At 39.5% G+C, this 24,280-nt stretch overlaps 1 protein-coding gene across 3 annotated transcripts; it reads right to left on the bottom strand.

Moving 5' to 3' along the window:
• Nucleotides 1–384: 384 nt before the first annotated feature.
• Nucleotides 385–22,321, bottom strand: LOC125293149 (RNA-binding protein 39-like). 3 transcript variants are annotated; one of them, XM_048240864.1, is made up of 17 exons: nt 21,929–22,321; nt 18,068–18,141; nt 16,360–16,409; nt 16,042–16,224; nt 13,558–13,623; nt 13,361–13,414; nt 12,825–12,942; nt 11,418–11,570; nt 10,549–10,686; nt 10,047–10,112; nt 9,696–9,900; nt 9,300–9,386; nt 6,739–6,771; nt 6,058–6,169; nt 5,002–5,107; nt 1,321–1,399; nt 385–1,196 (listed from the first exon to the last, which is right to left on the bottom strand). In XM_048240864.1, the coding sequence occupies exons 2-17, from the start codon at nt 18,116–18,118 to the stop codon at nt 1,096–1,098; spliced, it is 1,602 nt and encodes a 533-aa protein (XP_048096821.1). In that variant the 5' UTR covers nt 18,119–18,141; nt 21,929–22,321; the 3' UTR covers nt 385–1,095. The 3 variants fall into 3 exon arrangements, with proteins under 3 accessions (XP_048096821.1, XP_048096822.1, XP_048096823.1); XM_048240865.1 differs by lacking the exon at nt 6,739–6,771 and having other exon boundaries at nt 21,929–22,320; XM_048240866.1 differs by lacking the exons at nt 18,068–18,141; nt 21,929–22,321 and adding an exon at nt 16,864–16,881.
• Between the last annotated feature and the right edge of the window lie 1,959 nt (nt 22,322–24,280).

Genomic DNA, 24,280 nt, shown 5'->3' with positions numbered 1-24,280 from the left:
AGGGCTGAGCCAGGCTACGCATATCGGCCTTCCACCTCCCTCGTCGGTCTTGCCTCCTCTGGTTGCAATTAGATAAATGAGACATCCTCGATGACGTTGAGCTTTGAACGATTTCTGGGGCACGAGCTGGAGGACCGAGAAGAGAGATCGTATGCAAATAGACCTTTGAGATCAGCCCTATGTCTACGCCGGTCACCATGCTAACTTGTAAACGATTCCCAATCTCTAGTAACCAGACTATTCACGTTTTGAATGAATTTGGCTTGCCAGGCTAGGTCCCTCATGCCTTTCTAAAAGCCAGCATTGGGACTGTACAGTTAACTTGGAGGGATGTCTACAGTAAATCAGAAAAAAATCAATCACACTTGCACAAGATATCAAAAATGTTGTTTCATCAAGTTGTTGTTTAATCAAGACATTCTTTAGAAAAACAAAATTCTTGATTACAAAAAGTTACAAATGTGGACTCTGATAATCCATCCTCATTCTGTTTATTTGTGGCGGGGTAACGAAGAAGGGAAGAAACCAAATATTCTCATTTCTTTTCTGACCTTCTGATCAATTGCAACAAACAAAAACTGTGAGCTGCAAAATTTATGAAGACTAAAAGGATGTGTGTTTATATACACAAGATGATCACAGGACACTCACTCAGAGCCAACTGCAACTTTAGTCCTGGCATGACAAAATGCAGAGGTTTTTAATTTTCCAATCACACACAAGTGCACTACTGGAAAGCATACCAAAGAACAAACAGAAAAACAAACCACAAAGCCCTGCTTCTCAAAGAACTGCTGCAGCCTTCAAAATAATCTCTCTTCCATGAGAGCCACCCCAAACACTCCAGTCATGAAAGGGATACTGTGGGCACTGATATCAGGCTAAATAAAACTTCATAAAACCAGTTTGTCACAGCCATTAGCCGTCGGCAGTCTCTTTCCCAAATTCTCTGACAACTACACTAAACCAGTCCCACTGTACGTGTGTGTGGTTTGGGGTGGGGGGTCATACTTTTGAAGAGACGCGGAGGCCGTAAAGGAAGCCCCCTCTGAGCGGAACGTTATGTACATGTTTAGACACAGCAGCGACTGGGCATCACCGGCGTGTGGGCATCAGGAGCTGTGTGGCCGTCACAGAGTCCGGGAACAAGTTATGGTACGTGGGCAGGGGCACATAGGCAGCCGTGATCATTTTTCCTGAGTGTGACAAAACCACAGATCATACAACACAGCACTTTAGCAGCCTTCAGTGAGTATACACATGGAACAGCAGAGTAAATCAAAACTGGAGTAAAATAAGCAACTGAAAGTAACGTCTAACCTGCAAACCAGCGTCCATGGAGGGCGTTGACTGCTGCCATTGCGGTAGGAATAGTTGGACATTTGACATACACGTTGCCCTGAGGGTGAGAGCGATGAGGTTTCAGCAGACTGATAAATTAAACTTTCAGAGAAGGGCATCAAAACACCAAAGAGTAGGCTGGTACAACAGACTTAAGCCCTAATCTCTAACTGATCACACACACACAGAAATTCACTGGGTTCCTACACATTTTCCATTTCAAAATTCCATTCTTTTTCCATACTCAAATATTCAAATATTCTAGATATTGTCAATGGAGTGTTCTATTAGCATTGTGAAGAGCTGTATAATCAGTGTTTGGAATAACGCCGTTTAAAAGAACGGCGTTAGGTAACGACGTTATTTTTTCAGTAACGGGGTAATCTAACTAATTATTTTTCCCGTCGTTACAACGCCGTTAACGTTACTGGACGTTAAATGCGGTGCGTTACTATGCATTGATTGAATAAACTGTGTAATCTGAACGCACCCCTGGCTCACAGTGAGGAGGTGGGTTAATAACGACGTAGGCGATTATAATTGGCTAAGGCAGAGTCATGTTTCATGATAGCCAATTAGAGCCAGTGTTTTTACACACTTGCCAGCACATGCGCCACACACACACGCAACACTAAAAGAGATTCGACGAAACAGCAGGTCAGGAGCAATCCGACGATGAAAAGTTGGCATTTTCAAGGTGGAGATATAAGCACTACTTCAAATTCATTGTGGTCAAAGGCAAGAACGTGCATGTAATGTGTACATTATGTTGAAGCGAAGACTTTGTCAACATCTGTTGTAAGCAACTGTAATTTAATGAAGCATCTCACACACGCATCTAAAGCTAGTGGCCAAAAAACACCGATACCTCCCCACCACAGATGATAGCTCGCCATCCACTAGCAAAGAAGGACTCGAAGCAAAGTCCTCCAAGCAGCAAAAGCTCGATCTTTCTGCCTCACAACAAAAACCTATGACACAGGCTGAAGTCAACCGTAGGTCTGTGGATGTGCAATATCTTTGAATTTCCCCTTTGGGATTAATAAATCTATCTATCTATCTATCTATCTATCTATCTATCTATCTATCTATCTATCTATCTATTAAATATCGAACGTTATGTAGCCTACAAACACCTGTCTGTTCTACTCATTTCAACTGGCTGCTCAAAAAAATTCAAATTTTTTGACATATAGCAACTTTTTTTTGTATCAGTAACGCAAATAGTTACTTTCCCTGGTAACGAGTTACTCTTATAGAGTAATTCAGTTACTAACTCAGTTACTTTTTGGAACAAGTAGTGAGTAACCATCACTAATTACTTTTTTAAAGTAACGTTCCCAACACTGTGTATAATAATGTTTATTATTAACTCGTTAGCCCTCAGAAAACACTTGCCCATTGTTGGATACTTTTCGATGGGGAAGTGCTGTTTTGGAAGGTGCACTCACATTTGATACAGCATACTACATATGTTGGAGACTAGTGCACTGCTGGCAGAGGCCTCAGAAATCACCGTAAACAGTATTATTTGTTTGCAATAACAGTTTATCAGATAATGCAGTATCCATGTCTTGGTAACTTTTACAAAATCAAAAAAAGTCTACCAGTGTTTTAGAAAAAAAATAGCAGAGCTAGGTATAGGGCATGTGCATAGAACTGGGGTTTTCGATTTGGTTTTGGTACCAGGGTCCCCTTGTGGGAGAGATTTTTTTCTGAGGACCCCCATTCAATTGTATCTTGATGATGTGGACTGACATCTTAAGCTACACAACAGTAGGAATGGTTTATTATGACCTGAGTGAAGTGATTAGTACTGTAGATGCAATAGTCTGGAAACACAAATATTTCTCCATACCCTATTTTCTTTTTTCCATACTTATCCAGACCTGGAAATTACTAAAATCAAATCAAATTTCCATACTGCGTAGGAACCCTGAATTCATTAAAATTTAATAATTTTAACGCTGCTTCTCTATGCCAGACACACCCCACACATACACACTAGGGCTGGGATAAACGATTAATTTTCAAACGATTAATCTAGCTATTATTTTTTCGATGCATCGATTAATCGAACAATTCATTTTTTCAGTCCGATTCGATTTCGATTCGATTATCGATTATCTCCCCATTAATTCACTAATAGCAACTTCTGAACATCTGAATGAAAAAAACATGAATCCTTTAACATAGCAATATATGTTTATTGCTCTTAAGGTTCCAAAATAAAAGACTATACAAGTGCAAAGTAATGCATTCTTAGTCAGAGGTAGCAGTCAATAAAGTTCAGTAGTGTATGTCTAATTGAGTGCCTGTCATTTTAAAACGTTCGTGTGGGAATCCTTGCAATTAACATTAACACAGTTAAAAGGCTGCTGATGTGTGGATGCAATTCATAACGTAGTTAGTTCAAATAACGGTTCGTACTTCTCCTTTGGACAAGCACTTTTGAGTCTTGGAAAACACTTTTCCATTTACATCGGGATTTTGCAAACATTCAGTCAATAAAATGAGCCCTGCATTAGTAACGAATAAGCAGCTGCAAGTAAGCATGTTAAACTTGACACCCAAACAGTATTCTAACGTTAGCTTTGAGATACTGCTTGATTGCATACTGTAACTTAACTTAGTTTAGTCTCCTCGATGTACTATGTTGTGATAAGACCTTAGCAGAGTTTACTTTAACTTTAATGCAGCAGTTTTAATGCTGCAAATTTGCGCAGCATGGTCACGATGCTAAGCGGATTTAATAGCAATTTAGCCCACTGTGTTCTATGCAGTGCTTCTATGTGGCAACAACAATCCTTCAACAATCATAAATATTTTGTTAACTGCACATGCAGAGGAGGAGCAGCGGGCTCGTTACGAGAGAGAGCGGGCGGGGCCAGGAAAGGCTGTGTGAGTAAAAAGTGCAGCTCAATGAAATTATTTTCTCTCATCTTTAATTTAAATAGTAGGCCTACAACATAGAACATCAATGTGTGGTGGCCGGTTTTGATTTCGTGGTGCCCAGCCACAGATTAGTCAACGTATGGAAAACACTGAAGGTGTAAAATTAAAAATATTTAGCAGCACACGCTTGACGAATGCCCATCATGACCCAAATTCTTTGATAATAATGATAATAATAATAATAATATTTATATTTATTATTATTATCAAAGAATTTGGGTCATGATGGGCGTTTTACGTGACGGGGAGGGAGACCTTTGAAGTTTACTCTTTCATCCGAAGTGTAAATGCCACGCATTTAAATAACTAACGAAAATGATATCAAACAATTTTCTTATTGCTATTCATGAATGGTCTATGGCGATACATACGACTATCGATTTATTGCCCAGGCATACCACCTCAGTATTGCCTCCTGAGAGGAAAAGTACAAAATGTGGAGTCTCTACTTTCATTAGTTTTCTTGAAAAAAGAGGAAGGAAGGAGGCCGTAAGAGGTTTTTTTTAGGGCTTTTCAAGCATGACGAGTGATACAGCTACCAAAACTTACACTTTTCAAGGTCTGGACCCCACCCTTGCCAACACCATTATAGCAAGTAAATATACCATTTCACTTACAATTTCTGTTCTCAATATACCATTTTACCTACAATTTTTTTTTCTCAAACCAGAATACAGCACTGTATTGCATATTTTATGAACTCACCTGAGGAGAGTTTTTGTCCACATATATGTGGACTATTCCTCCATGTTTGTTGCACTCTTCAATGACATCATCCTGGATCTCTTTATCCCAGCCAGGTTCATTTTCACTATCGGGAGATAACAGTTATTAAAGAGTGCATCCAAAATGTCAACCCACATGGAACATGGCAGGTAAATTAATTTGAAATTGGAGCTCCCCTCTACTTTACAATAGCAGTTGCATGCCAGGAACTTTGGCAGGGGTTGCCAGCCATTGTAAATCAGGATTTTTACTCTACTGGTGCCGACATTCTTGACAATTCTTGAGTATTCCCTTCAGGGCTCCAGACTAACTTTTTGCACTGGTTGCACTGGTGCGCCTAACATTTTTTGCACAAAAGTTAGGTGCACGCAAATTTTTAACCACATCGCATTTAACACCGCAGCAGGTTCACTTTTTATCCTTAATTACTGTCCTATACAGGTTGTCCTATGACTTATGATTTACAATTCCAAATTGGTCGCACTCTGGAGCCCTGCAAAAAACTCATCAATTTTCAAATTGTAAATGGCAATGGCCCACATCTGAATTTCGGCAGAGTCCGTGATGACTTGTAAGCCCTGTTTTATGTCGAAAACCCGCGATACCCACCTCTACTACTCTACCTGCCTCCTGACCTGGGTCGATCAAGCAGATCGATTAGGCTACCAATCACAATCAATCGGGCACAACCCGGGTTGCTAACACCCAGGGTGGTCCAAATGAGTCTCAATGGTCCACAAATTCATTAGCCTTTGTGTGAGAACTCCTATCTGAAGTGGTAGCCTCACTCTTTTTCAGTCGATATGCCTATATGCCTTCAGTCACTTTGCTAGATCCTAAAAATGTTGTGGGCTAGTAAAGCTTTGTAATAGTTTCTTACAATATTTAGAACTTGAAGTAATTCACTAAATCCCCCTTTTTTATTGAAAATAAAATCATAGCCATTTAGATTTTAGCACTAATAAAGTTGACATCTGTGCATCAAAGGGGATATTGTCAGAAAGTACTGATGTCCTGAGAGAAGAGGTCACTCACGATTGTGGGCTGAACATGTTGGAGAGCTGAAGGCAGTGTGTGGCCAGGGGCTGGGTGGGCAGGTTCATGGCCTGGTTCATACTGGGCAAGTTCAGCGTTGGGGCTCCGGCCGCTACAACAGAAGAAACACAACACAAGTTCACTCCAACTGAGAGCTACAAAAAGGGAGCCGAGAGCTGGCAGAATCATTCTGATACATTAACAGCACAATAACTCAGGTCTCTGTATGGCACTTGAAGTGATCTTGTAAAGGTCTGTTACAATTCTCTGTTTAACACAATCAGTAAAATAATGATACTCTTTTAAAATGGCCATGAGGCTGGTTTGAGTTAACATCTCTCTGTGGTCTGAATGTACCATTTAAGGATGCATTTGCTACAGAGAAGTGGAACAATAAATAATTAAGACAACAGAAGCGCTTGTCCAACACTACTATAACAAACCAAATTACTTTTAACTCCAAAAAATATGCCATACCACTTTTAACTTCAAAAAATGATGCCATACCACAAAATACCAATGAATCACTAGAATATTAATGAGACCAGACGTTTTAAGAGGAATTTACATCCTTGTGGACTGTGCCGTGAAATTGAAAGAAGCAGCATATGAAAGCAAAAAAGGATATCATGTCTTGGTTTTTTTTGTTCTTTTAAAATTAGACGGGTAAATCAAATTCACCTTCTGGGGGTTGAATCAACATGGCTTGTAAATCTAAGGATCAGAAGAAGAGAGATTACAGCATGTGCTCAATCAGCACACAGAAGAAGATCAGATACTGGTGGTGAGTGAGTGAGGAGATGACCACAAACACATGCACAAAAGCACAGACCAATGGAAAGGCTCATCTCAAATGCAAACTGTAGTTTCTGTTATCTCTCAACTATGGGTGGGTGGGTGAGTGGGAAGCTACTGTCAGAATGACTGATGTCTAGTTGATGTCTAGACTTCCTGTTTACTTAGACAATGGATGGAAAGATACCAGCCGCCCCTCTACTTGTCTCTTATCTACTTGTGACAAAAGATGGGTCGTTTGTTTGACAGTTTTTACTCTTTTGTTTTTCAAAATCCAGCACGAAATTAAACACTTACTATAGCATTCCTAAACAGCAACGATAGTCTGTGGAGTAGCCTTGCGTTTGATGAAGGGATTTAGATAGATAGATAGATACTTTATTGATCCCCAAGGGGAAATTCAAGATTAATTTCCTTAATATTAAAGAATAATTTAGCCTTTTCTGCTAAAACGATGCACAAATTATTATTATTTTGTTCATATTCACTCAGTGGCATTATAGGTTTCTGCATATTAGGTCTACCGTTGGAGCAAAATAAGCCCAGAGAGTTCACTGATATGTAGGCCTATTTTATTCTTGTAGGCTATATGAGAAAAGGCCAAGAGTGTCTTAAGCACCGTTTTATTTTATTTTGGTTTAGTCTTACCTCAACAAAAGGCTACAGCTCCTTGAAAACAATCAGATATAACTCTATAAAATCTATAAATTGTATAACTTTATTTATAATAAAGTTTATAAAAAAAAATATTTTCATGTTGTATTTGGCTGCTGTGTTCGACTGAAATGTAGACTATTCTTTTTTCATTTCAATACAGTATATGATACAAACCTCAGTTTAGGTAATCATATTCACACATTTTTTTTGCCTAATTGACAACCATGACCATGATAATTGATAATGTAAAATTAATGTGCACCTTCAGCAAATGATAAAAAAATATTTCAGAATGCTTTCCATTCTTGAACTGCATCGAATCATACTGAATTGTTTTTTTATGAACATGTATCTTTTCTTGTATCGAATCGTGCCCATGTATCTAGATGCGAATCGTATCGTCTTTTACGTGAGAGATTCACACCCCTAATATATATATCCTCTTAAAATGAACGGCCAAAGTCAACTGAGCTTCCGGTTTGGGACAACTAGTTAAAAACTGATATTAACTCAAAAATGACCCTGAATATTTGACCATTTATTCAGGCATTTTCCCATGATCCAGCACATAGTATGTAGGGGCACTCACTCCAGCTAGCTGACCTCAACATTAAACCAGGGCTTAAAATTCATTTTTCAAAATAGGTGGGAATTCCCCCCTTAGGTTATTCATGTAGGGGGGATTTACACAATTTCTGTGGTGTGTAGGTCCTAGTTACCAAGGAGCTCTTTCCAGATGTAAATGTTTGCCATGGTCGCATAGCCTATTTGCGTAAGCGCAAAGTGGTTCTCTCTCTCCCTCTCTCCGCGTGTGTGTCTGCGTCTGCATGAGGCTATGTTCAATTCAACTCGGTAATTGATATGTCCGGTCAATAGCACCGAATTCACACCACTTTATGATTATATTAACGTCATTAGACAGGCTGTAAAAGTGTATGCGGGAATTTCTCGCATTATGATGGCTAGAGTTGCGGGACTTGAACAAATTATGCGCAAAACCCGCAGTGAAATTTAAGCCCTGTTAAACTATAAAGTTTTTTGCCGTTTTATCTGACTCATCAGAATAGTTGTATGGCATCTTCATTAAGTAACTACAACCACATGGTTTTGTCTTCACCAAGTGCAACCCATAGACTGTACTTGTCAAAGGGGAAATTATGGTGATTTTATCGAGAATATAAACACCCATACAAACCAATATATCTAGCTTATACTATTCCAGATCCAGTGAGTATTACTGTCAGATACTGTAGACAGACAGTATTACATCTCTGTTCATAAATACACCTCTGAAAGAACTTGTCCTACTTTTAGACATTTTAGAAATATCAAAACCTTTGTTCAGAACCATGCCAAGCTATTCAGGCTTCCATTCATCTGCACCACGTTTGACTAGACTCTCTGGGATAAACAAAATGAAATAACTCTGTCCATCTATCTGTCTCAAATGTCTCAGCATCACTCAGCACCTCCATGTGATAAGCAGATGTTCCCATCAGAGTAATACTAATTCTTCAAACCCATTGCCAAGTGGAATGCAAAGTGAATGCCCTGCTTTTCTGTGGCAGAACACAGTGTGCAAATGCATGAGGAATATGACATAAATATGAATTTCACAATGGTAAATATCTACAAGGGGGGGACAATGCAAGAGTATTCTGTAGACAGTTGCCAACTCAGGCATCATGCAGTGAGGCAAAGTGAGGAGCAGAAGTGGAGGCAAATGGATCTGAGGAATGATGAGATTGGGGGTTATGGTGGGTGGAGCAGGACTGGATGAGTAGACTGACCTGTTACAGCTGCAAGGTTGCCAAAAGGGATGGATCCGCTCATCTGAAGAGCTTGCTGGGCAGCTGGAGGGATCTGGAGGCCAGTGCCTGAAAACATACGCACACAAACATCTGCTTACCAAGCCTATCGTGCATCTTCCAGAGATCTTCCTTTCTGGTTCTGTAATAGGCAGCTTGCCCTTCAAAATGTATTCCATATTTGAGTTTACTTCAGACAGTTTCTTGTCACTTGAAACGAGTTACTTTATTTGTCCAGAAGGAAATTTGTCTTGTGCATTTAACCTATCCAGAGATAGTGTACACACATACACACACAAAAAACAAAAAAGATGCTAAACTAGCTAATTCCAGTTAAGACCCCCCTGTTTTCTCACACACACAATCGTTTCTCCCTACCTTCTGCAAGGCGGGCCATGAGCTGTAAGCGGCCAGTAGTCCCCAGGTCAATGCCGGTGCGCTCCAACTCATCATTGTCCAGGAACGAGCTGGCTGTGGATGCGTCCGTTCTCTCAGTCACGTGACCCACCTTCATGGGCCGGCCAGCCAGCTCAAAGCCGTTCAGCTGATCTAGAGCCTTCTTGGCGCACTCAGCATCTGCAAACTTAATGGACGCACAACGGACAAACAAAACCAACCAAAATGTAAACACAAGTGCACAAAATTACTAAGTGTCAAATGTTCTGTTTTGAAATCTGACAGTAACGTCACAACCAAGGACAAGGGTTTGAGAGTGCTTAGGGAACATACAGAGATGAATCCGTATCCTTTGGAGCGTCCAGTCTCACTGTCCATCATGAGTTGAATGCTCTCAATCTGAAAAGGATCAAACACACTAGCATCAACCAAGTACAAGCACATTCCTGCGCAGTTTGAAGTGGGACAGAAACACAGTCTTGTTTGGGACAGGCAACTAAGGGGTATTACCAGTCCTTTTGTCTCTTGTTAAGAGTGGCACACAATGCAATAATAAGGAAAAGACTAGTTTTACTGTACAAGCTGGCATTTTTGAGGAAGTCACTGAATGTTTCAACAGAGAATCACTACATTGTTGCCAGGGTGTGATACATCAGCTAATATTACGTAATACAACAATAAAACTCACAGAAAGCAGAGTGATCATAAATTATTGCCAAACTACGATGTGACATACACCAAAGTTGGGCTGTGCAATTAATCAAATTAACCGTTAATTATGACCAATGATCATGAAAACATCATATTTAAATATAACGATTATTTTCCTGCATACCCTGCCAAAAGGCTCGAAGATGCCCCTCAGCATGTCTTCTGTGATGTTGAAGTGGAGCGATCCCACATACAGGCGCATAGGGCCAGCACTGCCCTTCTGGAGGTTATTGGCCGCTGCAGCCGCCCTGTTTTTCTCTGCCTGCTCAAAAAACAAGATTAGATAGTCATTTCCAGATGTGATGCACACATGCAGAGGGTTATATACTCAGCCCCACTTTTTTTTGCCTGACATTGCACATAATCTACTTACAGTAGATCATTGCTCCTACACACTTTGGCCTATGATCAAATGCCTGACCACTTTGGAAAGCTTAGACACTGTAGTTTCTTGGAAAAAAATCAGAAAAACTGTGTGATGTACTGACACAGAGTTACAGAGGCTAGAATATTGTTTTCGGATAACAAGAGTCTATGAACTGACCACATTTCATTTGGAAACTCCCCATAGGACTTTTGGTTATCCAAAATGCATACGGACAATCAAATGCTTACTGCATATGGACCCCTTTGTGAAGAAGCATTATCTTGGTCTCAAATGAAAGGCAACACTGTAAAGTTTCATGCTTGTATTTGGATTATACTTCAGGGGTTCAGATCTGGAATGACTACACTAAATATGAAATAATTACAAAAATGTATAAATATTTACAATTCTATTTCAATTCAACAAAGATTGTCTGATTCCCAAGAGTCCAAACTTTCAAATGATGCATAATATGACTAGGCTAGATAACAATCTGAAGTATAAAAATGATTTTGAATGTTGGGGGGAGGGGGGTAAATGACCCAGGCTGGAACATGTGCTTCATAACAGGTAAAGGCACTTAAGACTGCTGTTGCCTCATTCCTAATATAACATCCAAAGCCCACCTGAGAGGCCTGCACGATGATTGGCACTCCAAGTAGCCTCTGGCCCGTCAGTCCAATAGCCAGTGGCACAGAGGTGGCCTCCAAAAATTCGACATAGGCAATGCCCTTTGACCTGCGGGAGTTTCTGTCTGAGATCATCCTCACATCCCTCACCTGTGAAGACCATTTTAAGACAAATAAATATTACACTACAATGTAATACAATCAAACAAAAATATAAATCACAGCCAAGTACATGGAAGAGCAAAAGGGTAGATCCCTTGGGTTTTTGGTCAAAAGAAGCAAACACAAGTCACCTTCTTCAGGTTACAGCAATGCATTGCAAATGCATTACAAGGCGTTCTACAATAGATGGAGTAAACAGAGATGAATGGCAACTTAATATCATTTTCATTGTTATGAAACAATTACATTTCATTGCACCAACTATTTAATTATGTTTTTTTGCGATAGAGCAAGAAGTGAGGGATGACATAAGCACTGCATCTACTAAACAGTTGTATGACATTTACCCATAATGTGCTTTGAATTAAAAGATTGAGACTGTAAGAAAATGTTTTGAATTAATTACTTGTCAAAATACCTTCATTCTGGCTTTTTCACCACAGGTGTCATAGTACACCAAATAAATACCAATAAAAACCAGAGTCCTCCATAAACCCTTACATCTCTCTGCCATAATTTTTACTCCCCTGACTAATGTGTTTTTTAAGTAGTGGAAAAAATGAGACTTATTATTTAGAGGTTGCGGACTGGCCTGCTCCGTTGCAAAATCATTCTAGGGGAAACTGAGTGGCCACAGGTTATAAGAGCACCTAGAAAGGTTTATATGGCCTTGTCCTCCTAACCATATACTCTGTAATTAAAGGATAGTTCCGGTATTTAGCACTTTGAGTCCCTTTTCTGGTTTGTTTTGGATGAACTAGAGTGGTGGACACTGAAATTTTGACGATGGGTCCTGTCTAGGCTTTCTGACTCGTTTTGAATCGCCTTTGACTGTTTCAGAGTGGCTGGCTATGGGCATGCACAAACATGTCTTTAAAACATTACTTAACGTTCGTTTTTAAAACTGTGCAACTCACCGAGTAGTTAGTGATGTTCATTGTATAAAGTATATATATATATATATATATATATATATATATATATATATATATATATATATATATATATATATATATATATATATATATATATATATATATATATATATATATATATATATATATATATATACATACACACACTCTTTTTGACACCTAATAACCACTGTTAAACCCAACCTGGCAAAACCTGCTGCCAGGCTACATGAAAGCAAGAAAGGTAAACAACAACAAAGGGCTATGGAAAAGCGGTAAAAGGTGGAAAAAAAAATGAAGACAAGGAATGGCACGGTTAGTGGCTTACTTTGCCAACAGCCGAAAAGAAGTCTTCCAAGTCTCTGGGACGTATACGTGCTGCCAACTGCATGCAGAAAACAGTGCGTGCATCTCTCTCCTCAGGCGTCAGGTTGTCTATGGGTTGCCTGTGAAGAACAACAGAGGTTCAAAAGCAGGTAACAGGATTCAGCTAATCTAAACAAGACGACCATATATTTGTAGACATAAAAAGTGTTGTATAACAGCTCCATAGTGGTGTGGTATTGCAATAGATTTACATACAATTAATAATAAAATAAAATTCTATGTTGGTGGATACATCTGCACTTCTAACAAAAATAGCAGAAATTGATAGTCAGTCGAGGACAAATGTAACGCACCAAGATGGCAGGTGAGATCTCCAGCATAAACAAAAATATAATATATGGAAGAAATAAATCACAATAAACTGACTAGCAATACTTGCTGCATCATGAAATGTAAAGAAAAGCAATATGGTATGGTTGCTCAAACACCATATCATCATATCGTCATTACAGCTTACCAACAAAAACAAAAACAAACCTGATGGGACTTTTGTCTTTCTTGAAGGGACTTTTGCTTCGCGAGCGTCGTCGGCTGGAAAAGAGACACAGCATAAAATACATGATCAGGTTTTACCAAAAGTCTATGTGTATGTGTGTGTGTGTGTGTGTGTTCATTATTAGCAAGACATTCATCAGGCAAACACCCACACGAGTGAGGAATAGGATCATAAAAACCTTTGTTTGGTGGCATGTGGTGGGACGATCTTCCCTCCAGGACCACCGTTAAATTTCGCCCCAAAGCTGTGATATAAAACAAGGTGTTTTTTTTGGAAGCATACACCACGCAGTAACAACCCAACTACTGTAGCACAACAGCAGAGAGCTGGGTCTGAGGGGCCACCCTACCAGCTGATACAACAAAGAGTCTGAAATGATGCTGCATTTCAGTTTAACTCATAAGTTGTATTCCCAGTCATATTTCCCAGTTACAAGTAGGGGGTTGCAATTGGAGGTTACAATTCCTACTTGTCAGCTCGATCAAACCCCAAGTGTCAATTTTCAAGATGGCTTTGTTCATTAACAGTAAATGAGGGCTGAAGATGCACACTTGTTCTATCCTATTTGTGGCTCATTAAATCAGTGATAGAAACTATAGTAAAGCAGCCTATATCTGTCGCTATGTTGTTACGTTTCATAGATAAATATATAGCTAGATGTCGCCTTGTCCGCTAAAGTCTATGCGATGGAATACGTCAACGCAGCCGCCATGTCCAGTCAACACTTACCGGCAAAGGAATGGAGTGTAATGACAAGCTGTAGGATTTTTGGGATATAAAGCCTTAAACGCATACACTGATAGCCTTTGATGTTATTTTACATCTGAAGGTAGATTAACTACATGTAGGAATGGATAATTCAACACTATTTATGTGGAGGAAAATAAATATAATACATAGTAGGCCTGTTCTATCTTAACAGCTTCTTACCTGTGAAATGTTATTCCTTGCTCTTTAGTTTTTTAAATGCCTTGCATTGGAATAACCAAATGCAGCACAAAAGTCCAGCATCTTTTGAGCTGCTCAGGACGCGACCAGAGCTTGTTCAGAACGTCAAATGACTGGACAAAGATGGTGGCAGCATTTACGTACATGTATGCTGAGAAACCAAACGCGACATATACACACACACTACCAGTCAAAAGTTTGGAGACACTTAGAAATTTCCATTCCACTCCATTATAGACAGAATACCAACTGATATCATTTGCATTGTTTTTTTTTTAATCAGGGCAGCAGTTCTCAGATTACATTATGTGCTTACATAATTGCAAAAGGGTTCTCTGCTGTTGTAAAAGAAATGGCTGATCTTTAATGCAATATCTACATTGCCCATTATCAGCAACAATTCATCCAATGTTGCAAAGGTACATTCTGTTCACTAATCTGATATCAAAGGCTAACTGAGAAAACATTGGAGAACCCTTTTGCAATTATGTAAGCACATAATGTAATCTAAAAACTGCTGCACTGAGTAAAAAAACAATGCAAATGACCTCAGCTGGTATTCTGTCTATAATGCAGTTGAATAGAAATGTGTAAGCGTCTCCAAACTTTTGACTAGTAGTGTATATATGGCTATGTTTGTGTAAAATACTGTGCAATGCATCATTACTAACTATTATGGTAGCTATATCTGATAACAATCACTTACAACAGACAATTGCTAACAAACAGTAGCATCTTGTTTTTTGATCTGGTTAAAACTGGAACACATCCATATTTTTTTACTCGGATGTGACGCAATTCCCAGTTACCCAGTGTTACCACTTACAAGACAGCTGGAACGCTGCATTAATCTCAAACTGCTTTTGAAGCAGCAGAAAAAAAGACGAAACTGGAGAAATAGCACCCCCCAGAGTCAGAACTGTGTAGTACAGCACAAGCTATAAACATTGGTGGGTTGTTGTGGCCCTTTCTGACAGACCACAGATAAACATGATATCAGTTTTGTAAGATAACCAGTTACAGCTTCTAAAAGTCATTTAACCTCAAGAAGTGTATATGGCCCTAGGCATAATGCTTTCAGTGGGTTAGGACATAACCCCTAACAATATTACTTTCAGTCTGAAAGGGCTATAATGTCAGTCTTACTACCTCAAGTTTAAATGCAACAATTGGTTAGTGTTGTGTAGTATACATATCCATTTAGTTGGACAGGCAAATGTCCCCAAACATTGCACACACTATAGCAAAAATTAGTAAACATTCAGAGGAACTAAGGAATGAGCAACCAGCTTTGAATTACTAGTAGTATGAGAGAATTTCAACAGCGAAGTGTGAACTATGATAGTGTGACTGACTGCTTACAATGACAGTCTTGTTTGGGTAACCCTGGTGTGTGCTGAAACTAATATCCATGGAAATCACTGTCCTCACTATACTGGCCCGTTTTAGAGCACATTCCTGCAGAGACCAGAGAGCTAAGAGTTACAAGTGCAGCACCAAAGGACTACTGACATGAGATAGAGGAGCTGCATGTGGCGCTAAGTCATTTTAACCTACTTTTACTTCCTTCCATTTGATCGAGCAAAGACTCACTGACAGTGTGTGTTGTGCTTCTCCAGAAATCTTGCAGATTAATGTCAAAGCAAATATTTACAAAGAACACAATAGTGTCTGGCTGAGGGAGTGTGGGGTGCAGGTAAGAGTTCACACGTACAAGGGGCTCTTCCGTCCACGGTACCGGCCCGCGCGCTCTCGGCTGCGTGAGCGCCTCTTGTCCCTGCTGCGCGAGCGCCGGCGGTCTCGGCTGCGGCTCCTCTTCTTCTTGCGTTCTTTTGGGCTCTTACTCCGGCGACGCTCGGGACTGCCACTCCGGCTCCTGCTGCGGCTCCTGTGCTTCCTACACACACACACACACATGCACTGAGCGCAGGACTTGACACTTTCGCCAAAAGGAATATAATATGTGCTTCAAAATTGAACACTGAACAAAATTATACATTATTCAAAATATAATTTTGAGCCTTTTTCTTACTTCTTGCTGCGCTCCTCGTGGCCATTTGCACTAGAGGATTTGTGGTCATCCTAAGCGGGGTTGATAGAAGAACATCATGAGGACGCAGAGGAAACAGAGCAAGTCGTCAGGGGAACAGGGAGGGGAAGAGAAAATACAGAATATGATCATTTAATGAGTTTACTCTTACAGAAAAAGGAGACTTCTCTCTCAGGACTACTTACTACAAGCGGGATTGGTCATAAAATACCCGTTCCTCCCACCCAAACCAATTCTTTATCAATGGCTTTTCATTTATTTATTTATTTATGTTAGTAGCAATAAATCAAATCTGTCTCCAAACAGAAAATACACTGATTCTACAATGGAGTTTCCCATTCGAGGCATGCTATAGTGAGCCATGAAGTCCAGTGAAGGTTCCTCTTGTTTGATGAGTACCAATACCCCTCTAATGTTATGCCTATAGCCCGCTGTAGCCATGCTAAAAGAGTTCCTGTGGATGCTGAGAATCCATGAGATCTTCACCCATTTTCGCTGTTGGACTGTTAGAGCTCGAGGGCACCTCTGTCACATCTCGCCCTGAAGCAAACAGGGATTCACACTGCTTTAGTAATATCGACTCCCAAACAGAAACCGAATCAAAGAAAACTGAATTTTCAAAAACCAAACCAAAAACATAGGCTAAATGGAAAAGACCACCAGTCAAAACCTCAAGTAGAGAAAAGATCACAAAAGGAAAATAAAGTAGATAAATCCTATAGCTTCATCTCATGTCTCTTTTTGTACCAGTCGCATGGAGTGATCCACTCTAAGCTAGTTTTGTGTTTTTGTATTTGTGAGTTTCACTTGGAAAGAGTACAGACAAAAAACTTTGATGGAGATAAGTTGTGTTTATGATGCCATATGAGTTTTGATGAAGTTTCTAGCTTACAGGATAATTTAAAAAAAGATATCAACTTTTTTAAATGTTACTGGTATTAAAGGCATGCAAAAAAGATGCTGATTTTACGAATTGAAAATCATAGCAACAGACTTTGGTAAAGAGACAGTATTCATATTTAAATGGTGGTAAATCTGTGGCATGTGTAAAAGATGGAATGTTGTCAAAAGCACTACCAACCCGCCCAATACAAGTCACCACCAGGAGCCAAATTTGGCACAGTGAGAAATTAGCTGACAAGTGATAAAACATAAACATTAACATTTTGGCCACTTTTTAAAAAACAAAACAGCTAACGTGGCCACATGATGTTCAAGCCATGCCGACAGAAAATCTGAATACTGTCTCTGTGGCATGTCAGGTTAAATGCGCTGTGACATCCATGGGCATTCACCTTGTTGCGACCGAATAGGTGATTGGATGTTCTAAGATGAGGCTCTGTTTTTTTACCTAGGGGATCACAGTACATCAATACATTGCGCAATTACTACCTTACTTTTTTTCACAGTTCACACTGGAATCAAAGGTGAATTCAGGGGAGTAGAGGTGAGATATCATTAGGCAAGTCTACAAAGAGAGATAGATGGGCATTTATTCACGTTTCTGGATATTTTGTCTGAAGTATCACACCACACACCAAAACTCACAGTGACAGATACACACAATCATACTTTAAACAATGAAATTAAAATAGCTATGAGCAGCCTAGTGTATATTAGACTCTGTCACTTGATGTGCAGTAGTGCATTAGCACCATCCTTCCAACGAGACCCAGAGCAAAGCACTCACCTTCTTGTAAGGAGCTTCCAACATGGCTTCAATATCAAAGTCGTCTGCCATTGTGTCCTGAGAGACAGTGGAATCTACAAAAAGGAGGAAGATTATTGTGAATATCTTAACACCCACATTTGTCGGTAAAGCTGTGGTAACAAGGCCTGCTGGGAATGTGAAAATGTGTTTATCCAATAATCTTACTTCCGGTCATTCGTGATTATTTTACGTTGTGAAGCTGATTCTGGATGTGTTGTAGCTTAGTTATAATAATCAGCAATGCAATCAGCAATTGGTCAACATAAGGCGGGGGATCACATTAGCCAGCGGCAAGCGGCAAGCGTAACGCAACGCTCAGACCATAAGTTCTCTCTCATTCCTATGGCAACACAAACGCTTTGTCTTAAAGGAGAAGTTCGGTGTGATATCGCACTCCGAAATCTGGCGCTAGTTAGCCAATGCTACCAACAGGTTTTCGATGATGGTGCCTCGGGCATTGGCCTAGCCATGCAAATAAATCACTGTTTTACACCATTTACGCGGCTCAAAGTAGCTCCACACTTCATTGGTAGACTTCCGAGGGCCCTGTCTTTTAAAACGAGACATTGAGAACTTTGAAAAAGCACTGGTAGTTTATTTACAAGACGATTTATACAGACAGTACCTTCAGTAAGTTTACCGTTCACTGCCATCTTGAATTTAGTCACGATAAGAAGAGCGACGAGTACGAATGAACAGGTATGATAAGGGATCAGATTCCAAAAATAATTCAGTGGAAATGCATGGATTCCAGTTGCTGCTACTGGAAGAAACTGGAATCCATGCATTTCCACAGAATTATTTTTGGAATCTGATCCCTTTTCATACTTGTTCATTCTTACTTGTCGCTCGACTTATCGTGACTAAATTCAAGATAGCTGCAAACGCTAAACTTTGTGAAGATACAGGGTGTGTTCGAAACGGGTAAAGTTGCTGCCTTTTAAGATATCTAACTGGGGAGCAAGGCAGCAAGTGCAGTTCGAAACCGAAAAAAACAAATTCTGCTGCCTTTTAAGATATCTTAGAATTCCCAAATAACGGTCATTTTTGAAGGCAGCATCGATGCACACTTCATGCTGCCTCCTACCCATAATCCCTTGCGGCAACGTCTGAAACAGCTGTGAAAGGTAAACAAACATGGCGGATGACATCGGTAATGGCTGCTGTATCTGCTGAAAAATGTCATTTGTGTGATCTTATTTTGCTTAGATTTGCAGATTACAGATTAGAAATAAACAATTTACTATCTGATTATGCCATTGTTGTAACCATTAATAGCGTCTGGTCTTATATATCTGCCGTCCGTAAAACTAATTTATACCGTTAGCCTGCTAGCTTACGTAAGCTAATTTAGTTTAACGTCAGGCCTTTGCTAACATCATACCGTAGTGTTAACCAAAGATTCTAGAGTGCTACGCTCATTTTTAGAAGATGCATTTAATCCAAAATCATGTCTAGTGAGACAGCTCTCTATGTAGGGAGGGAGGCAGTAGGCAGCTTGACGTCATTTTGACGTCACATTGTCGTGCTACCGGTCGGGTGCGGCGAGTATGTAGTGGGCATAAATAGTCTTGTAAGTAAACTACCAGTGCTTTTTCAAAGTTCTCAATGTCTCGTTTTAAATGTCAGGGCCCTCGGAAGTCTACCAATGAAGTGTGGAGATATGTTGAGCCTCGTAAATGGTGTAAAACAGTGATTTATTTGCATGGCTAGGCAGATGCCCGAGGCACCCCCATTGAAAAAGCTGTTGGTAGCATAGGCTAACTAGCGCCAGATTTTGGAGTGCAGGGGACAAGCCGAGATGGGCTATGAGACATACGTTCACACTCGGTATCATGTTTCAACACACTTTAGGTCATCATCACACCAGAATTCTCCTTTAATTATTCGGTTATCAGTTGATAAATAAGACATGGTGCGCTTACATTTTCAGACCGGTTCAAGTCAGATGCACTCATAGACAGTAACCTAATCTGCCATAATGCTCGGAGTTTAATATAAAAATTTTTTTTTTTAAAAAGTCCCACTGGAGGAAGCATAGACGGACATTTAGCACAAGAAAACCATGTGTGGGAAAGTGAGATGTGTGCGTATTTGCCAATGCAAGTGTTGCCGCTTAAAAAAAAAATTATGACTGTGAAATACTCGATATTTGCAAAAACACTTTAATGTATCTCACATACAGCAAACTGCGATATATCAAGCATTCGGTATATTGCCCACCCCTACCACACACCAAAGATATTGAGCTCACGGTCATAGAAGAGTAAGTAAAGCTGAAAATATTAAAGTTTAAGAAGCTTCAATCAGAGAATTTGGATGTATTGGATGAATAACCGATTATGAAAATAGATGGAGATTAATTTAAGTCAACAACTAACTGATTAATCGTTTAGTTGCTCATACTTGTAACAGCCCCCCTGACATTTAACAGGTGTGTCTTACCACACTCTGCAATGGCAGTGTTGTGAAAAGGAGGCAAAGCAGGCAATGGCTAGGGGCCTGGAGGACAGCTGATGAAGTTAGCCCACTGCAACAATAAGGTGTGGTGGTGGTTACACCTAAATTTGACAATGTGCTGGTGGAAACATTACATGCACCAGTGCAACCTATTTAAAAGTTAGTCAGGCTTAGAGGACTGGAACTCAACTGGCATTTCGTTACAGGAGAAAACCCACTAGCATGGGGTCTTCAATTTCATTCAAAGATAAATTGTAAAAAAGTGTAAGAATGAATAAATAAATAACTAAATAAATAATCATGCTGTACACCAATGTGCCCCACACCTTGACATAAATTTCTGCCCATAAAATAGTAGCGTAATGTATACGTCTGATACACTGAAAATGTAGATAGAAAGGACAGAGGGGAAGTTGGGGGCAAAATATATCTGGTTTGCAAAACTGCACAGAGAATATGGTTCTTACCATGTTATCAATAATTCGAGAGTGAAGACCATTATGTAACAGCCTCCTTTAGTAATCGTTGTGAAGGCAATTTCAAACTTCCCATAAGTTATAATCATAGCAAATTTACTTATAACAATGAAAAATAAAAACAAATGCTATTTAATCAAAATACAAATTAAACTTAACGTTGTTGATTGTTGCCCTGTTATTCAGAGCTTCTGTGAAAGTGAACTTTTAGTCAAATTCACGTTATAGGCCTAGCAGCATTTGAAAGTAATGTTAGAAGCTAACTGGTTGCAGCTAACCAGCTCAGCTAATACCTCCTGCTCTGCTTTTTTTTAATTATTATTTTATTTTATCTTTTTACTGGCGTAAATGCTTGGCGTGTTGGCGTTATTTCTACTGTTTATTTTGTTAGCCAGTACTACCAGGGACTTCACACTATTACCACCTGGAGTTGAATATACTTATAAGTAGTTAAATCCTGAGAGAATACAAATATTTGACACAGATGTTAAACGTGGTTGCCATAACTTCGCCAAGGAGACCCTTTTGGTGCACACGAAACATTGATTTACATACAGGGCCAATATCAGCAGTCTCGAGGTCCCTGACTTCCAAATTGATTGACTGAAAAAGAAAATAAGTCGAACACTTTTGTCTTTCAAAGTCGTGCTTGGTTCATTTATTTTGGGTATGACACGAACGACACGAATCTACAGCTACGTTAATCGTGTCAGCTAAGGTTAGCTAGCTTACAAGTCGTAGCTAGCTGCATAGAACGTTAGCTGGTAAGCTAATTCCAGCCACAAGCCGCAGCGTGGGTAATATTGCTGCAATCACAAGTAGCTAGCATAAGTTATTGAAATCGTGATAATACAGATGTAAATCACAAACAAACTTATAGAAACAGAAATATACAAAAGCATACCTTTTCAATTACGTCCCAAGTATCGTTGACTTCCTCAAGGTATCCGGCTAGCTAGCTAGACAAGCTAATATTTACTAGCTGCGTAGTTAGCAAGGCCAGGCCTGGCCTGACAGGACAAGTTTCGAACTGCTCGTCTCCTCACCGTCACAGAGTTCAGTTATAAACTCGACACTCTTCAATGTTCCGTGGTTGCTTTTTAAATAAATGCACACACAGTATTTCTTTAGGTAACGTTAGCAAAATATTTCAGGATATAATCTAAACCGAAGTGTCTGTTGATAGCTGCAACTTCTGTTTCTCAGTCGACTTCCTGGGTAACTCGCCAGCGAACCAGCTTGGGAGAAGGCTGCCGTTGACTGACGACAGAGAAGGCAGAAGGGGTTTCATGAAGGACTGTGCAGGGGCTAGTGCTGTTTTGCTGTCTTGTTTCGTACGTTACCTGTCGGCCACCTGCATGATAGCGTCGAGCTGTTATTGTTGCAGGATTTTTTTTTACTGTTTCCTTATAATATTACGGTGGTGATGCTTACTAGACGATACATAGTCGTTTTCCATGTTTTCTTACACAGTCTATGGTAGGCTATTGTTGTAAATTAAAGGACCAGTATGTAGGAAATAATGGAAAATAAACTGTAACCATTCCAAAAATGACCATGTGTCATGTGACAACATAAACACAGCTAAACACGATGAATTGAAATAATGGCTTATTTGACAACATTTAACTCTTAAACCGTAAAACCCATGAAAAGTGGAATTTTCGTTTATGTTTTGAACGATTAATTCTAGAATAGCGTATTAATGGGCTAGCGCAGTGGTCCCCAAACGTTTTCTTCCGAGGGCCAGCTCACTATGCCTGGCTGTAAGAGAGGGCCAGAGACTCGGAGTATATCAGTAACCATAGCTTAGTGCTGTGAACAACAGCAGCCTACCTTAGTTCATTGGTTCCCAAAGTGTGGGTCGTAGGAGATTTTATTGGGTCGCCAGCATAGCCTTGTGACAATTTATGTTGTGTAATACCCCTATCTTATACCTTAGATAACTTAGGAAAGCTACCAGCTTTCTGTTAGGATCTAGTTTGTTAACTACCACAGTCATGAGTTGGGTCGCGAGTCTGTCATTTTTAAAAAGTGGGTCCCCAGAAAAAAAGTTTGGGAAACACTGCCTTAGTTGAATATTCCATTATTAGGCTACTGCAATTTAATACCTTTGTTAGCTGTGTTTATGTTGTCATCATGCCATATCAGTGTAAAATACTAATAAAAAGACTTTAGCATTCCCAAAAGTATTAGCAAGGAGTCCCAAAAGTATTTCATTCAAAATGTGTGAACTCTGAACTCTGTGTCTTTGCATACACAGCTCAAGTTGTGAACAAGCAATATCCTACAAATAATTTAAAGTTCTCAAACTATGAGAGTTTTATGAAGTGCTGGCAAAAACATCTGAAATCACCTGATGAGAACTTTCTGAACTCTATAAACATTTAACGAGTGAATACAAAATAGAAATAATTATCCCAGAAAGTCCCAGAAATATGACTTGAATAGAAGTTAGTTAGTTATTAACACTTTTAGAATACTTTGAGCACTGATGCAGTCAGCATAGGTCTCTTACATAGGGAGGGAAAGTGAAAACCAGCGCCCCAAGCGGTTGCGTTCCTATCGAAGAGCAGCTCCAATGTTAGTAGTCCCACAGACCTATTTTAAAGGACCAGTATGTAGGAAACAATGGAAAATAAACTGTAACCATTCCAAAAATGATCACAATATGTTGTCAGAGAGTAAGGAAACACGATGAATTGAAGTAATTGCTCTAACCTGTAAAACCCTGTAAATCAATGGAAAAAAAAATAGTTAAGATATTCTCCTCTATTGTTCAATTCAAAACTAAAATCCCAGGAACATCAGATGTTCCTGGGATTTTAGTTTTGAATTGAACAATAGAGGAGAATATCTTAATCCAGCTAATAAAGGGGAAGTGCTTTCATGTGAAATTTGCAACATATTTGCTGTTCAGAGTATAAAACAAGCTCCCACTGGAAGGTTTGACATTAGTCTATGTGAATAAACAGATGGAAAACTGATGAGAAACTCATTGCCATTTCTCATATAGGCTATTATTTCATTCGTAAGCATGATATATCCCTGCTTGTTTTGTGTTTATGATACAGCGTCTGCACAATTAGTATATACAGTCGGTTAAGACGTTCGGAAATGAGGGGGAAAGCATGCTAACATCACACAATGGAAGTCAATGGGCGAACTCGCTAGCAGTTAGACTTTATACATTCGTTTTACATTCAGGTGGAGTTCTGCTTGTTTCTGAACACAATAATTTAAAGTAATTGTGTTT

This window comes from Alosa alosa, chromosome 4 (assembly GCF_017589495.1).
Source record: "Alosa alosa isolate M-15738 ecotype Scorff River chromosome 4, AALO_Geno_1.1, whole genome shotgun sequence".
NCBI lineage: Eukaryota > Metazoa > Chordata > Actinopteri > Clupeiformes > Clupeidae > Alosa > Alosa alosa.
This window is presented reverse-complemented; position numbering and strand designations above follow the sequence as displayed.

Bases quoted from the DNA above. Each gene is read 5' to 3' on its own strand.
- LOC125293149 (XM_048240864.1), bottom strand. From the start codon at position 18,118: ATGGCAGACGACTTTGATATTGAAGCCATGTTGGAAGCTCCTTACAAG. The intron at 10,687-11,417 runs GTGGGCTTTGGA...TTTTTTGAGCAG, and splicing joins TCATCGTGCAGGCCTCTCAG to GCAGAGAAAAACAGGGCGGC. The intron at 6,170-6,738 runs GTGAATTTGATT...CTTCTGTTGTAG, and splicing joins GTTGATTCAACCCCCAGAAG to CGGCCGGAGCCCCAACGCTG.